The sequence below is a fragment of the Xyrauchen texanus genome, chromosome 50, assembly GCF_025860055.1.
Source record: "Xyrauchen texanus isolate HMW12.3.18 chromosome 50, RBS_HiC_50CHRs, whole genome shotgun sequence".
NCBI classification, from domain to species: domain Eukaryota; kingdom Metazoa; phylum Chordata; class Actinopteri; order Cypriniformes; family Catostomidae; genus Xyrauchen; species Xyrauchen texanus.
In genome coordinates this window covers 14,410,942-14,429,198 of record NC_068325.1, presented here as the reverse complement: position 1 = coordinate 14,429,198, position 18,257 = coordinate 14,410,942, and the positions used below count along the sequence as shown (strand labels likewise).

The following is an 18,257-nucleotide window of genomic DNA, read 5'->3' as shown; positions in this document are numbered from 1 at the left end:
TGTCTAGTACACAAACATGACAGGTCAGACAGGATTAGACAGGATGTGTGGGAGGAAGTTGTGTGGATTTGAATGCAGGGGAAGACAACGCCGGTACTCACTGAAGCCGGCCCATGGCGGGTCCACTGGGAATCACATCGGAGACCACCACAGCTGAGTCACCACTTACCGGGTTGGGCTTGTCTAGCCCACCTGAGACAGCAAAACCGAAACCAACCTTGGAGTCCTGGGAATAAAAAAATAAATAAATAAAAGAAGAGTTAGTTAGTTAATGATTTTACACCATGCCAGCTTCCAAGACTGGCAAAAAACTAGTTAAAATATATTAAAAGTTATAAAAAAAAAAAAAACCTAAAAGGCATTTATCATTTATTTTCGATAAGAACTCTAAAACGGATTCAGGGAAGACCTCGTTAAAAATCTCCTAAAGTGTTTGCTATGTAAAAGAATTTCCTAAAAGTAATAAATCCAGCGCAATCCAAATTTTTTTTTTCAAGGACAGTGGATTCTGGCATGTGGTGCATAATGGTGGATCTTCGTCTGATATTAAGAACATATGTGTGAATGTCCTATTGAACACAAGAAAGAAAAAAACAAAACAAAGGAAAATAAATGAAAGAACAAATAAAATTACTAGCATATAAAAGAATGAACAAAAGAAAGAAACAAGCAAAAAATGCAAGAAAGCAAAAAGAATGAAAGAACAAAAAAGAAGAAACAAATAAAGAATGAACAAAAGAAAATAACAAAATGAAAAAAAAATGCAAGAATGAAAACAAAAAAATAACAAATAAAAATGTATAAAATAACAAACAAAAAGAAAATACAATAGAAATAATAAACAAACAAGTTAAAGCACAAACAAATTATTGAAAGAAAGAACAAAATAAAGAGCAAATAAAATAATTAACAAAAAAACATCCAAACAAAAAAAGAAATGAAAAAACACAATAAGGACAAAAACTAATTAAGAATGAATACAAAATTCATACAAATGAATAAAACACAAAAAGAACAAAGAAAAGATATAACAAAAGAAAACAAATTGAAAAGCAAAAATACCAAACAAACCTCAATGAAAAAAGAATGAACAGAAGAAATAATAAAACAAATGATGAAAGAAAGACTGAAAGAAATTGCACATTATCACATTCCTTCAACACTGAACTGCACCGCATGACCCCAAACCCGACATTCCAAATTTGGGTGTGTCCTGTTGACAGGTGGAAAAAACTCTTACGACAATCATGGTTTCACGATTGCTCACCAACTTTCAATTCCTCTCGTATTTCAGTTGCTCGGGAAACTCTACACAGGGTGTTACATTCTCTGACACACCTGTCCAGAGCTAGATATAGGAGTGACTACGATGAATTGAACCTTTGATCCACAACTTACTTTCGTTAACGTGACTGTGTGCTGCTCCCATATCGTCATCTCCTCCATGTCTGATTTCTGAAACAAGAAAGAAACGGTTACCTTTACTTATGTAATATCAAGCAAACCACAACATTCCAGCTGAAAGTTTATAAACTACCATTTAAATAAATACTAGCTCGTTCAAAAAGGTTTTGCTATTGTGGGCCTCACATCTTTCATATGTCTAAAACTCTGTTGTTTGTCAGCTGGCTCAGTAAGAGAAGGAGTGACTCAAGCAGAGCATGCTCCCACCTGCAGAATTCCTGCCATACAGGTATATAGGGGCGGAGAAAGCACGTGACAACAGTGATACCTGACACTTCCTCACCAACGGCTCACCAAAACAAATAAACAGTCTGACAATACACGACTTTCAATAGCCATTCATCGCGTAGCTAAAATCTTTGGCATACCATTTGATTTTGAGAGTTTATATATTACAAATGTATGATGATCTAAATTACCAACACTTGAAAACTGTGACTTTTAAAGCCATTATCAGTTCAGTTTATATTTGTCAGATAGTCAAAATAGTTCTACAATGTATATATATATTATGGCTGCCTGGTACAAGTTTCCTCATTGTAAATAAAGATTAAGCTCACTGTCTTCAAATAAGGCATCAACATACTTTTTAAGCGGTTTCTATTGGACCAAAGAATTCCTGGAATGCGTCCCATGTTTTTCTTTGCTACTGTCGACACACAAAGGTCAGCCAAAAGATAGAGTCTGTGTGAGACATGACTGATCAACCTTAGCTAAATCATATAATCTACAAACCTTGTATACAAGCTATTGAAACTCCAAGTGTTTTAGTAGGACAGTTTGGAAACAACTGTACAGCAGGTTGTTAAAATGAGATTTGTTAAGTCAAGCATCACTATTATTATTGCTCATATGTAGTATTAGGGGTTTGACAAAAAGGCTACAGTAACTCATATAACCACTCTGTACAATTGTAGTGAGCTGAACAGCATCTCAGAATGCACAACACGTCGAACCTTGAGGCGGATGGGGTACAACAGTAGAAGACCACGTCGGGCACTTTATTAGGACCATAGTGTTCCTAATAAATTGCTCAGAGTGTGTGTATGATTTATGGAGATCCAATGAGGTTTTATTTTCAGAGGATGAAGGGGGTCCAGAAGGGGGTATTTCTCACATTCTGTTTGTTTCATGAAGTGAAAATGATTGCCACCAAGTAACATACTGTCTGCACGTTTTTGCTGCGTTTTCATTTATCGGACAGAATATGGGAAATGGCATATTGTTACTTACATCAGATGACTAAAACCAGCCCAGAAGTAATTCCATTATTAGCGCAATAATATTTTGATTTTCCCTGTTATCGGCCAATAATATATCGGCGTCCGATTTATCGTGCATCCCTAGTTTGAATGTAGCCTCTCTTTTTTTTTTTTATTACCAAACATTTTAATGTTTAAATCATTACTGTTCATTTTGTAATAACATTCAGCTCTATTTTACATTGAGTGGAATATTATCATTCATATTATTATTTTTTTAAACTATCGACTGATTAGTCTGTTATCGGCCTGCTTTCCCACCTTAGTTATCGTATCAGCAAAATAATCCAATATCGGTTGATCTCTACTAGTAAGTAACCAAAGGCAACCACATAGCAACATGCTAAAAAACACTAATAACAACTTAACCAAATAGCAACACCTTAACATTGTGGCGGCAGGTTTTGCAAATTTTCTTCAAAAAAAATATACATACGCCATACCGTGATACCAATAAATTAATATACGATAAAGTGTTGTCACGATACCAAAAGTTCAGTAGTCATTACCGATACAAGTAAAATTTCACAATTCTCAAAACCAATTTAGATACCACAGAAAACAAAGGTAATATGCAACACTCATGGCGAAATCAACAGGGTTCGTACGACTTTTCTAAATTTGGCTAATTCGTATGATATTGTGCGACTGCACTCGCTGGACATCGTTTCCATATAATATACGACAATTACTTTCTTCTGTCACACATAACCAATCAGTAGAGTGTGTAAACATGATAGGAAGATGTTATGTTTAGATAAGGGGTTTGGGTAAGGGCATAATAGTAATAAGTATGTCCTTAATGCCTCGTCCGCGGAACTTGCGCTTACTTCCGCATTAGACATCTGGGAAAATTTGTATGATTTTATGTGAACAACATCGTGCGAGACCATATGAAATAGCCAACTCGTAAATTTCAATGTAAACAATAAATTAAAACAATAGCATTTTTCCTTCCAGTGTTTCTCATTTAAGTAAACGTTGCTTCAAGTTTAAGCAGGACCCTCTTTTCCAAATTCTGTTTTATATACCCCAAATTCCACATTTTCTTTTTTACTCAAATTAAAATATAAAAATGATTTTCTAACCTATCATTGCAATTATTTGATAAAATGAAGTACTTTTGTAAAGATCCTCACAACATAATCCCAATAAAAAGGGCTTGGATGACTAATATAATTCAAACTTTAAAAAAAGCGGATGAAAAACACTCAGAGGAAGTTGCCCACACTGAACTAACCAAGTATGCAAATGTCATTTCTAGGGAATCCCCTACACAGAACATGTCAGACGCTAATAGTCCAGTGTTTTTACACCTGTTCCAACACACTTAATGCATACACTGACTACACTAGTTTCTGATTATATGAAATACATTACCACATTCCTTCTCTAGAGCCTTACACATAGACATCGCAACTAAAGCCTAATGTATACTTTGGTTAGATGCGAACACTAGCCATCTGCTTGATGCATGACGTAAATTACATCAGTAAAATAATGCTCAAGCACATAATGTGTGTGCCCCGAATTTAAGAAGGGTCTGTTTGTGTCCTGCAGGACTACTACATGACATGGCCACTACAAGTTACGCCACTCCCGTCAAATAATCAGAGAAATCCTGAAGTCTTGCAACAGCTGGACGTCACATTTATACACTCTGTTTGTTGTATTTATTAGGAGTGGTGCAGCAACCATACACCTACACCAATCCCTACCGCTTAACCTAACCCTAACCACAAAGATTAATTTTTTTTTTATATATCTTCGGTTTAATAATACATGACATATAATTTAAAAGTTATTATTTGTTATATTTGCACAATTAAGACAACATGAATCACACAGTGATTGCATTGGATATTAAAAGTTATTTTAGCCAAAGGAATCACTTTATGATCCAAGGGGGTGTTCCTTGTCTTGCGGGATGCAGACAGATGCACTTGACATTTTTAGAACCGTGAGTATTCTGAATGAGCAGAATGCGCACGCACCTGGAATTATTTGCACTATTAAGTGGGTCCACAAGGTGGCAACACACACAACTGGGCCATTTTGTTTCATGAAGAAACACTAAAAGAAGATGTAATTACCGCTAAACAAAAGGAGACAAAGGTGGAAACAACAACAGTGGATGTGTAAGTCAAGAGTGCGTGTGTGAGGAGGTCAGGAGATACTGTGCCTGCATTTGTAAAACTCAAGTCTGAATGAATATAAAAGACATCTTTATGGGTCTACACTCCTAAAGAGAAATAGTGCAGTATCTCATAACAGTCTAGCACGCATGTACCAACCGCCTGTGTATGCACGCAGTCAAATGGAGTATACTTTAAAGGCTAAGCATTCGACTTTAGTTCGACTGTAATATACTTTGGGCTTAAGACATCAGATTCTGTTTATTGAAAGTGCTAGGGAATAAATGTGATCAAAGACAATCTAAACGCACTCTCAAACAGTTATTTTTGAGTCACTGACCACATTTATATCAGAAAACTTTCTGAAACATCATGTAAACAAGAACGCAGATTTCTTTACGCCATATAAGGGATTAACAGAAAGTGGTTTAACACATCCAGGATTCTCCAGGAGAATGCGGCTTGTATGGTCATGTAAACTAGTGGTCCACCATTAGTGGATTTTTCCGATACCGATAAGCTGATAACCGATTAATAGACTGATAGTTTAGAAAAAATCTATTTATACAATGATAAAAATAAATTCGTAGTCTTTTCTTATTAAAAAGGGCACAGACACTGAGGCTACAAGAGTCCAAAATTAATACAATTCCAAAAGTAGTTTATTATGCAACCAATATCTCAGTAATAACTAGAAAATTAAAAGATTTGGTGCATAACGTAGGATTTTCAACTCTAAAAATGTCAGAAATACTCCGGGGACTCTTATTTTGAAGTGACAGAGACTTGTCTAACTTACAATGTTCTGTTTGTAAGTATTTAACAAATTATGCTTTTTACAGCCTATATTTTCAACAGATGAAAAGTTTTGTAAATGTTTCACCAGATGATGTTTATTGATGAGAAATATAAAATTAGGGAAAAAAAAATAAACTAAACTATCAGCAAAGAATTTTGCAGATAACCGTTAAAAAAAAAAAAAAAAACATTGGCACCAATTAATCAGTAAAACTGATCGGTCTACCACTAAAGTAAATACATTAGCGGCATTGCAACAGGTTTTTGAGGAGTCAAATGTATGTGAACAGATCGGATAACAAACGTCACAGGATGGAGCCCAACAAGTCAAAACAGCAGAAAGAATTCAACATTTCTGGAAGTATAGTGGGAAAAGCATACACACTCTAAACTATACCCATTTATACACACCAATGTAAAATATTGTATATAGTTTTATGTAACAGGGAACCCCACTTTTGCAGCACAATTCTGCTGCAGGTCGAATATCTGCAAATAAAATCTTCATCAGATACGATTTTTGTTATTTACACTAGTCGCAGGGAAATTACGTTGTGCTGTGGAGAAAGCCGATTACTGACTGAGCTGCAGGTATACGAGAGTAAAAACAACACTGCTACATTCATACAATAAGCTGCTTTTTGTGTCCATGTAAACCTAGTCACTATGACCCACAAACTAATTTTGGCTTTTGTGCACGAAAGTAAAAATCTCAGCTTTCTAATAATTATTTTGATCCTCCAGAAATAATTATTTACTCAAATTGTGTTTCTGTGTCAACAGGTCACAAACTGTAACAAGGTTTAGAGATATGGAAAAATTTTTTTTATAATAAAACAAACAAACAAACATACATTTGGACAAATTCATTTGAAAATTGTTCAGACTTGAATGGCTGCTAAATGTTAACCCACGGCTTAAACTTTCAGTCAGGCACATGTGACCCAGGAACTGGAAAATTACTGAAATTACAACCCTGCCCTATCAACATACTGCCCTTGAGCAAACCACATAGTGCCTCCTGCAATTAGTGTATTAGAAATGCATCCACTATTTCCTAACTAAACAAACAGATGTCATGTTAATCTGATTTTAAGATATTTCACTCTTTAAAGTTCCAAAGAGGCATCACACCCAAATGCAATGGTTGCAAGTCATATTTACAGTGACATATATGTAAAACTGTCAATACAAGTCTCAGATGACACATAACCCTGTTTAGTAAACGGTCATGTTTAAGACATAAACCTTCCCTTGATAATGATTCATATTCACATACTTACCTCCCCTTTAAATCTTACTTCCATTTTCAGACAGAGCTAAAGACTGAAATTCCATCTACCTCATTAGAATAACAACATAAAGCAGGTAATTCAAAGTATTTGCTTCAACTAAATATCTCCATGGTTCCAAAAACATGGCAATGACATACACGACAGTTCCTGTAGCCCACAGTAAATATGGCAACACAAACAAGTGAAAAAAAAATCTGTGTATAAACTCTCCACCTGAGCCCATGGAAAGCTCCGCCCACTAGTTCTACAAATCCTTTGGTACAGTCTTATATTTAATATTCACTAAAGGAGTTCACTTGCTGGGAGAGTCTCCATTCACTAAAGATATTCTTCTTAAAGAGATAGTACACCCAAAAATGAAAATTCTATTATTATTTAGCAACTCGTCATTTCACTCTTGTTGTTTCAAAGACATCAAAAACCCCAGAAATAAAGTCTTGTACCCAAAATAATTTGAGGAGGTTTATTGCTGACAGAGACCGAACAGTATACACAGTTGCTTTTTCTTTGATAACAATTCCCATCTCAAAAATCCAAACAGCTTTTCAATGTAAGCTGCAAAAGAGAGCCAATGAGGTATGCAAAGCACATAGGTTACACTGACAATCATTACCCCAGTCAGTTAATGTTTAATATGCTCACCCAGTTTTCTAGTCCCTGACCCAATGAAAGTTACTGCATATCTTAAGGAAGCAAAAATATTGTGGCCCGATCTAAAAACACAGACTTTCTGTTTGGCCTTTGATATAATTTAGCCTACCGTTCAGGTACAAAGAGTCAGACTGGACATTACAAATGCAACACCATTGCAACGGTGCACTTCAGTTCAATTTAGTTACATCAACATGCTAGTTCATTTGTATCTCTTGTTTATTGTTAGCTGTGCTCCCTATGGCAAGCATGAATATTTTCATTGTATATTACTAAAGCTAAAAGTATACTCCAGTCAGATGCGAATGCTAGGTTTCGGCATACAGGAAACAAGGCAAACATTTAGTCATCAGCAAAGTGCTTGAGCACTGAACATTTTTAATGCGCACGGATCTGGAATTATGTTCATCACAATCGTGAAAGCCCTAATATGGACAATTAATCGTCATAATCGTGAACATCTTAAAACAGACAGTGGAGTGGTGGTGTTGTAGTGGTCTAAACCACAGTACTGGTAAACTGGTTATCAGAAGGTTGTTGGTTCGATCCCCACAGCCACCACCATTGTGTCTTTGAGCAAGGCACTTAACTCCAGGTTGCTCCGGGGGGATTGTCCCTGTAAGAAGGGCTCTGTAAGTCGCTTTGGATAAAAGCGTCTGCCAAATGCATAAATGTAAATGTAATCGTGAACGTCCTAAAATCAACAATCCATCGTTATATCGCGAAAGCACTAAAACATTCATCGTCATAATCGTGAAGCCCTGAAACCAATAATTAATGGTCATAAACGTGAAAGCCATATGATTGACAATTAATCATCATAATCCCAATTATTTGTTTGACACTTAATTGTCAACCAAATTTCATAATCGTGACAGCCCTAGTAATGACGGTGGAACAGTCTGATAAGAATATTGACGAGCTATTAAAGGTGTTACGATTTATTTCATGAAAAAGTACGCAAAATATTTCCTGCTCCCTGAGAGATATTTTTGAAATAAGTGTTGTAAGATATCTCGCCTGTCTCTGTGACAGCACTAGATTCTGTAAACAGCAAACAATAATGTGTCCGAGGACTGCGGACAATGACACTTTCGACCTGTCATTCATTTTGCACATTCTCATAGTGTCGTAGTTGCAGCAAATTATTGAGACTTAATTCCATTTTTAAGCCATGTTGTTCATAACAGTCAGTTGAGGGTGCCATTTTGCTTCTGTTGTTTTTAACAACTGTTTCTGGACAATGTTGGTCTCAACAAAGCTAACTTCGTATCTTTATGCAGGGTGCAGGGTTTTGGAAAGAGAGGTCGTGTCTAATCCAACAGCTCAGTCTCGTGGAAGTAGAATGGCTAAAAGCACCTTATCACCCCCTTGAGTACTAAGGTTTGCTACCTCCAAAGAAATGCAAGAAAAGTCATGTCTGCATTCACATACTTGCATAAAGTGTTTTTCTGGCTGGCCGTTTTCACCTGGAAGATGATAAGATGGTGAAAAACAGCTCATAAAACTATACTAAAGAGTGGACCCAAGCTATATCTAGGGACCAAAATCTTCTCATATGGGCAACTAAGCTAGGAAGCACCCTAGCAACCACATAGCAATTTCCTGGCAACCACCCGCAACACTCAGCCATGCATCACTTATTATCTATATAAAATGTTAAAATCTAGTTACTTGTGGAGTACTACTTTTATACTACTCAAAGAAGTGGGCTTCATCTATGTGGTGACACCAAAATAAAATTAGGATGTTACAAAATTCTAGAGCACTTTGTTCCGTTTTAAAGAATCTTCATTAAATGTGGTCAGTTAAATGGAATCATTTCAAGCCCATAGGCCAACACACTTGACAGGAAATAAGTGGAACACACAGATGTCATACACTTAAGAACATGCTTGTGTTAAGGTGTGCCACCTTTTTCACCACAGTATCTGTAAACGATTTCACAATAGAAGTCTACAGGCCTCCGGTGGTACACTTAGTCAACTTCTCCAGAACGGTTTACTTTCTTCATTCACATTTTGACTAAACCAATAGTGTGTGAAGGAAATTATATTTGATTTCTCTCATTATAGACAGCGTTCCCAAGTCTTTTGATCTATTAATTTAAGAGGTCAAAAGGTCATTTGTAATTACTAACATGAAAATATTGAATACGATGAAATATTTTCAAACTGAGCATAACTAGAGAGGTGTTCACTATTTTCTTGATTTTATGAATATGTTTACCCTGTTTAGATGTAGGTGGCCTTACAAACCATTTATGTGGCAGTACCATGGTATAATGATGGTTTCAGATGTTAAAACCACAATACTTTGATACCATAGTACTGAATGATTACCATTCATACACTATGGTACATCTGCCAAAAGGCCATTGAAATACCATTTATTTGTTAGGGGATCACTGCTTCAACTGGCATCAATGTAGAAAAAGAATCCCAGATAGCACACGTACATCTCTGAGATGTTGTTTAAGAGTTTTTCATGTGAAAAGCATCAGAATCTAAAACAACACCTGCTGAACATCTTAAAAATATCAGATTTACAAACATTCTAATCATAAACATCTCAAAGACATCTGCTGAATTACTTATTGACATACTAGACATCTTATACATGTATTACAGATGAGCAAACAACCTAAAAAATGCCTTGCAGATATAAACACACACATCAAATAGTTAGATGTCTGGGTGATATATGTGTAAGAGGTAACTGAGGTGGCGGAAAAGGCAGTTTAATTGGCCAAATTTATTCAAAAGAATAAACTGAAATATCACACTGACATAAGTATTCAGACACTTAACGTAGTACTTAGTTGAAGCATCTTTGGCAGCAAATACAGCCACAAGTCTTTTTGGGTATGATGCGACAAGCTTTGCACACTTGGATTTGGGGATTTTTCTGCCATTCTTCTCTGCAGGTCCTCTCAAGCTCTGTCAAGTTGGATGGTGGACTGTCGGTGGACAGCCATTTTCAGGTCTCTCCAGAGATATTCGAATGGGTTCACGTCGGGCTCTGGCTGGGCCACTCAAGGACATTCACAGAGTTGTCCCTAAACCACTCTTGCGTTGCCTTGGCTGTGTGCTTCTGGTCATTGTCCTGTTGGAAGGTGAACCTTTGGCCCAGTCTGAGGTCCTGAGCACTTTGGACCAGGTTTTCATTAAGGATATCACGAAGCTACCGACCACCATGCTTCATCGTTGGGATGGTATTGTGCAGGTGATGTGCGGTGCCTGGTTTCCTCCAGACATGAAGCTTGGAACTGAGGCCAAACAGTTCAATCTTCGTTTCATCCAAACAGAGAATCTTTTTTCTCACAGTCTGAGAGGCCTTTAGGTGCTTTTTTTTTATGTGTCTTGCACTGAGAAGTCTCAACACATGATCTCTGTAGCACAACCAGCATGAACATCGGATTCTTGGTCACCTCTCTTACCAAGGCCCTTCTTCGCCAAGTGCTCAGTTTGGCTGGGCAGCTAGCTCTAGGAAGAGTCCTAGATGTTCCAAACTTCTTCCATTTAAGAATTATGGAGGCCACTGTCCTCTTGGGAACCTTCAATGCAGCTGAAATGTTTTTGTAGCCTTCCCCAGATCTGTGCCTCCACACAATCATGTCTCTGATATGCATTTTCAGCTGTGAGACCTTATATAGACAGGTGCGTGCCTTTCCAAATCATGCCCAGTCAATTGAATCTGCCACAGGTGGACTCCAATCAAAGTGTAGAAACAAAGATGATTCAGAGAAATGGGATGCACCTGAGCTAAATTTAAAGTGTGATGGCAATGGGTCTGAATAATTATGTCAATGTGATATTTCAGTTTTTCTTTTTAATATGTTTGAAAAGTTATCAAAAATATGGTTTTTGCTTTCTCATTATGGGGTATGGAGAGTTGATTGCTGTTAAAAAAAAATAATTTAAAGCATTATAGCATAAGGCTGCAACATAACATGAAAAAAATGAAGGGGTCTGAATACATTCTGAATGCACTGTGTTTGGCAGTTGTACTTGGCAATTGTTGGCAAAAGTAATTGTTTACAGACAGATTGTTTCACTTTTAATTGACTATATCATAATTCCATTGGGTCAGAAAATTACATACACTGAGTTAACGGTGCCTTTAAGCAGCTTGGAAAATCCAGAACATTATGTCAAGCCTTTAAGAAATTAGCTTCTGATAGTCAATTGGAGGTATAACTGTGGATGTTTTTAAGGTCTACCTTTAAACTCAGTGCCTCTTTGCTTGACATTATGGGAAAATCAAAGAAATCAGCCAAGACCTCAGAACAAAAATTGTGGACCTCCACAAGTCTGGTTCATCCTCAATTTCCAAATGCCTTAAAGTAGCACGATCATCTAGTATGCAAGTATAAACACAATGGGATGGGGCAGTGGTGGCTCAGTGGTTGAGGCTCAGGGTTACTGACCAGAAGGTTGGGGGTTCAAGCCCCAGCACCACCAAGATGCCTCTGTTGGGCCCTTGAGCAAGGCACTTAACTCCAGGTTGCTCCAGGGGGATTGTCCCTGTAATAAGTGCACTGTAAGTCACTTTGGATTAAAAGCGTCTGCCAAATGCATAACTGTAAAAATGAAGGAGATGCATTCTGTCTCCTAGAGATGAACGTAGATTGGTGTGAAAAGTGAATATCAATCCCAGAACAACAGCAAAAGGACCTTGTGAAGATGCTGGAGGAAACAGGTAGACAAGTATCTATATCTACAGTAAAATGAGTCCTATAATTTAACTTGAAAAGGCTGCTCAGCAAGGAAGAAGCTGCTCCAAAACTGCGATTAAAAAAGCCAGACGACAGTTTTCAAGGGGGCAAAAAGCCCTCTAGTCTGATGAAACAAAAATGTAACCATTTGGCCATAATGACATTGTTATATTTGGAGAAAAAATGGAGAGGCTTGCAAGCCAAAGAACATCATCCCAGCCCTGAAGCATGGGAGTGGCAGTATCATGTTGTGGGGGTGCTTTGCTGCAGTAGGGACTGGTGCACTTCACAAAATAGATGGCATCATGAGGAAGGAAAATTATGTGGATATACTGAAGCAACATTCAAGACATCAGCCAGGAAGTTAAAGATTAGTAGCAATTGGGTCTTCCAAATGGACAATGACACCAAGTATACCTCCAAAGTTGTGGCAAAAAAAAAACAAACAAACAAAAAAAAATTTGTGGGCAGAACTGAAAAAGCATGTGTGAGCAAGAAGGCCTAAAAACCTGTCTCAGTTACACCAGTTCTGTCTGGAGGAATTGAACAAATTCCAGCAACTTATTGTGAGAAACTTGTGGAAGGCTACCCAAAATATTTGACCCAAGTTAAACAATTTGTAGGCAATGCTACCAAAGTGTATGTACATTCTGACCCACTGGGAATGTGATGAAAGAGATAAAAGCTGAAGTAAGTCATTTTCTCTACTATTATTCTGAAATTTCACATTCTTAAAATAAATTAGTGATCCTAACTGACCTAAGACGGAATGATTTCTATGATTAAATGTCAGGAAATGTGGAAAATGAGTTTAAATGTTTGCCTAAGGTGTATGTACTTTTCTGACTTCAACTGTGTGTGTGTGTGTGTGTGTGTGTGTGTGTGTGTGTGTGTGTATATGTGACACACACACACACACACGGAAATAATTTAGAAACCACTTCAAAATTATCAGTTTCACTGGATTTACTACTTCTAGGTATGCGTTTCAGTAAAATGAACATTTTCATTTTGTTCTATAAACTACTGACAACATTTCTCCCAAATTCCAAATACAAATGATAATTTAGAGCATTTATTTGCAGAAAATGACAACTGGTAAAAATAACAAAACATATGCAGTGTTTTCAGACCTCGAATAATGCAAAGAAAACAAGTTCATATTAATTTTTTAACAACACAATACTAATGTTTTAATTTTGGAAGAGTTCAGAAATTAATATTTGGTGGATTAACCCTGATTTCATGCGTCTTGGCATGCTCTCTACCAGTCTTTCATATTGCTCTTGGGTGACTTTATGCCACTCCTGGCACAAAAATTAAAACAGTTCTTTTGAAAAAAAGTTATTTGTTTGATGGCTTGTGGCCATCCATCTTCCTTTTGATCATATTCCAGAGGTGTTCAATGGGGTTCAGGTCTGGAGATTAGGGTCTTGATGCAGTGGTCCTCCATCCACACCTTGATTGTCCTGCTGGAAAAACCAATCCTCAGAGTTGGGGAAACTTGTGCTTCAGCAAGGCTGGAATCGGACAGATTTTTTATTTGGAATTTGAGAAAAACGTTGACAGTACTTTTTAGAATAATCCCAAAAATGTTTCGTTTTTTGCACATACCTAAAAATAATAAATCCAGAGAAACTGATAATTTTGCAGTGGTCACTTGATTTTTCCCCCAGAGCTGTATATATACAATTTCACCAGATGAGGTATAGTCATGAGGAATAAAAAAAAAAGAGCAATAAGTAAAAACGATCGGAAACTATTGCCATAGATTTTTGCAGGTAACCACTAGTTCCAATGCCACTATCTGCACTGATTAATCTGTAAAACCGATGTATCGTCTACATCTAGCACACATACATTGATTTGATGTTTGTGTGTTTACATCTGGGAAACATATTTTTGTAAGTTGTTTGCTCCTCTGCAATACATCTATGAGACGTATGTCAATAAATATGTCTCGGATGTCTTTGAGATGTTTATGATTTAGAATATCTGTAAATTTTATCTTATTAAGATGTTTACATTTACATTTATGCATTTGGCAGATGCTTTTATCCAAAGCGACTTACAGTGCCCTTATTACAGGGACAATCCCCCCGGACCAACATGGAGTAAAGTGCCTTGCTCAAGGACACAATGGTGGTGGCTGTGGGGATCGAACCAGCGACCTTCTGATTAACAGTTATGTGCTTTAGCTTATGTGCTTTAGCCCACTATGCCACCATCACTCCATGTTTAGCAGATGTTAATTAGAATCTGACGCTTTCCAAATGAAACGCTCTTTAACAGAGATATCAGCGATGTACATGTGCTATCTTTTAATTCATTATCATTATATTCAATTTGAATCTTTTTACTGTTTCCCCTCCATTTCTTTTAATTATTTATCTTTGTAATGTTCCATTTTAATAGCCATGGTTTGTTTTACTTGGTCTGAAATGTTGTTTTTTTAACTTCCAACTGTGAAGCACTTTGAGCTGCATTTTATGTATGAAAAGTGCTATAAAATAAAATGTGTTATTATTATTATAGTCCCTTATGATAAGGATTGCTCATAAAACACACTGATCAAGTACTTTGAGAAAGTTGCTGTGCAGGTGCTTTCCTTTTAACCAGAGGCTTGAGAGTAACATCTTTGAAAAGAAATGTGGAATTTTTGGGAATGCTGTTTCTCGAAACCACAGTGAAACTACAAAGCACGTATTGACTCGAAGGGGTGGCAGAACCAGTAGGGCAAGATGAGAGGAGCGACACTGTTTACTAGAGCACCCTTTCAACAATCACTTGTTTCATGACAACTTCCAAGAATTAGGGGAACTTCAACTAAATAGAATGACGTTTTTATACAAATAAATCGCGTGTAAAAATGCTGAAAACAAAACAGCGAAACAAGAAGTCCGTCTAGGTCATATTTGCAAAACAAAAACACTTGATTAACAATGCGTGCGGGACGATCTCGTCGTGAACAGCCCTTTAAATATATAACAATCCAAATTAAGCCAATTAAATACCTCAGTTTTCATATATAGCATCAACGATTTCAAATTTGCTTTCCTAATGACAATATCTTCTAACGTTACGGTTTTAACGTTTCTAAAGAATGTCTTTAATAAACAAACACCAGTTGCCATACCAATAGCCATAACAGAAGCAGAAAGTGTTCAAAATGATGTAGGCCTATTTCAGTAGCCTAAAGTACAACAATAATTGAACAATCGGGGTAAATGTGCTACGGCTTCTCTATAACACACAAATATACAATTGTTCTGGAAAATGAGAACTATTAATGCAGAGTCATGCATCCCAAACTCACGAGCCAAGTTGTATTTAGAATTTATTGCTAATAATTGAACATAATGTTTAGATAAAATTACACCAAAACGTGAAACATGACTAAGGCAAACACAAACAATCGATAATAAACGAAGCAGGGCAAATATTTGACTTACCTTTTCAGACTTCCCTTTAAAACCTAGAGTTGAAGTCACAGTTAATTCCGTATTAAAGGCCTTACAGGGCCTAGCACCTTTTGTTATCAAGTAAGGTTTCGATATATTTCGCTACATCCATTCACACATAATCATGTACCTGTGAGAACTAGAGGAGGAGTTTAGTACAGGTGGGTTGGGCAGTTTCGCCATGGAGCTCGCAGTTTCTTCACATCACTACACATGTATGGAGGACGAGGACTGACGTTATTACAAATAAATAAATACATACATAAATATATATTTGCAAATACATGTAAAAAATGAAAAACGTGTACATATAAATACATAGATAAATGTTAAAATCTGACATACATAAGGATTTAAACATTTATTTCCTTATTTATGTATAATTGTATTCATTTAATCCACCTTCATTTATTTCACATTCATTTATTTCCACATTTATTTATTTCTACATTTATTTATTTCTACATTTATTTATTGGAACTTGCAGGCCACAGTGACATCTTGTGGTTGAGAAATGAAATACAACTGAAACAAAATACAGATGGGGGTGTGCATTAAGGGATTGTAACATGTGAGTTGAGTGAGTTTAATGGGAAAATAATATAAGACTTAGAGGTCTTATATCAAAAATGTATATCACTACTGTTTAACAAAATGTACAGACTCATTTAAAAAGTCCCTACAGGGATTTCTAAAATGCCTGGGGCTGAACATTTTGGCCGACAATCTGAAAAAAAAAAAAACTTTAAAACTTCCCGGGCAGTTTAGAACACCCTGCAGGGATTTTTTTTTTAAAGAGTCTCTACAGAGATATACATTTTGTTAAACCGTAGTGATAAAACATTTTGACATAAGAACTTTAAGTAATTTATTCAATACAAATATTAATTTCCCATTAAACTCGCTCAACTCACATGTTACAATCTCTTAATGCACACCCACACCCATCTGTGATTTTGTTGCAGTTGTATTTAATCTGTCAACCACAAGATGTCACTCTGGCCTCCAAGCTCCACTCTGGAGCACTCTGAGTTTGACTGCTATGCCTCAGGGATAAAGCACGCCCCCCTCATTAACATACAGACAAAGAAATGTAGAAGTAAATGTATAATTAATTACATTTTTGAAATAAATAAATGTGGAAATATATAAATATGGAAATACAAATTATGGGAATATATACATGAAAAAATAAATAAATGTAGAAATAAATAATTAAGGGAATAAATAAATGTGGAAATAAATGAACACAGTTATATATAAATGAGGAAATAAACGTATAAATGCTTATGTATGTCAGATTTTACCCTGTATTTATATATTTATGTGTTCAAATTTTTACATCTATTTGCAAATATATATTTATTTATTTATTAAAAAACGGCAGTCCTCGTCCTCCATACACTTCATCGATCTGTATTTTATTTGACTATGACCGGTTGTGGGATGTTTATTAAATTATAATGAAGTAATAATTTAAATAAGCAAATAAAGATAATTTGAGGCAAACTTCAGGTAATTTTGTCTGAAAATTGTTGACATGGGTGCACAATCCCAGCTAAATATATATATATATTTTTATTTGTGCACATTTTTCTCTACGCGATTGCGCCTCCAGTGAAGAAGAGACGTATTAGCTGTTAGCAAGTGACTTCATTTTGTCACTTCACTTAATTTTACGGACTTGCCATCGACTGAAATGAATTTCAAAGCAGGGAATACGGTAAAATTCCTCATACAATCAGAGAGAGCACGTTTACCTTTCAAAATAACATGTTATGAATTAAATGCTCTCTTGTGACTTCTCCTTTTCAGGTTTTTACACCCTTGAAGCAGTCCTTGAGGAACTAGCTCGTCTGAGGGAAATCTAATTTGAATATCCTTTTCTGACTAATCAGATAACATTATAAATCATAAACATCTCAAAGACATGTCTTATTGACATCAGAAACATACTTATTGACATACGTCTTATAAACATAATGCAGATGAGCAAACAACGTAAAAAATACGTCTTCCAGATGTAAAAACACAACATCAAATAGACGTCTGGGTGATGCACTTGTGCTATCAGGGAATGGTATCGCCATAATACTTTTTTCTTTCTTTTTTTTTTTTGTCAGGGCACCTTATTTTGTCTATAATTTATTTTCCAACTCAGATTGACATAAATCTAAATAGTATGTTATTATGAAGCAGTATCATATATCATACCTCTGTACTAACATCTGATACCATCAATGACCCATAGTACCACCACAGTACTTTTTTGTAAGGGTATACTGTATACATTGTTGTAAATATAATATTCATGGAGTCAGTTACAACAAAGTCCCTTTCCAGGCAAGTCAGTCTACTTGGCAGCCATCTTGGGAACACCATTTTCTATGAATAAAAGCAGCATAAAAGTACAGCTCCTATCTACTTGAATGGGGAAAGGACAAAATATCCAAAACGGTTGGTCAAGAGCGTGA

General features: G+C 36.1%; 1 protein-coding gene across 5 annotated transcripts in view; it reads right to left on the bottom strand.

The window, feature by feature from the left end:
- The window catches only part of tjp3 (tight junction protein 3), a 35,647-nt gene extending 19,739 nt beyond the window's left edge, over window positions 1–15,908 (bottom strand). For 2 of the 5 annotated variants that reach the window (XM_052124073.1, XM_052124075.1), the window contains exons 1-3: window positions 6,943–7,112; window positions 1,399–1,455; window positions 102–226 (exon numbers count right to left, since the gene is read on the bottom strand). In XM_052124073.1, the coding sequence (XP_051980033.1) occupies window positions 102–226; window positions 1,399–1,455; window positions 6,943–6,966 (206 nt within the window). In that variant the 5' untranslated portion in view covers window positions 6,967–7,112. Of the gene's footprint in view, window positions 1–101; window positions 227–1,398; window positions 1,456–1,537; window positions 1,692–6,942; window positions 7,113–15,774 lie in introns of those variants that run through there. The other 3 variants (XM_052124078.1, XM_052124076.1, XM_052124077.1) reach the window with 3 other exon arrangements.
- Window positions 15,909–18,257: the final 2,349 nt, after the last annotated feature.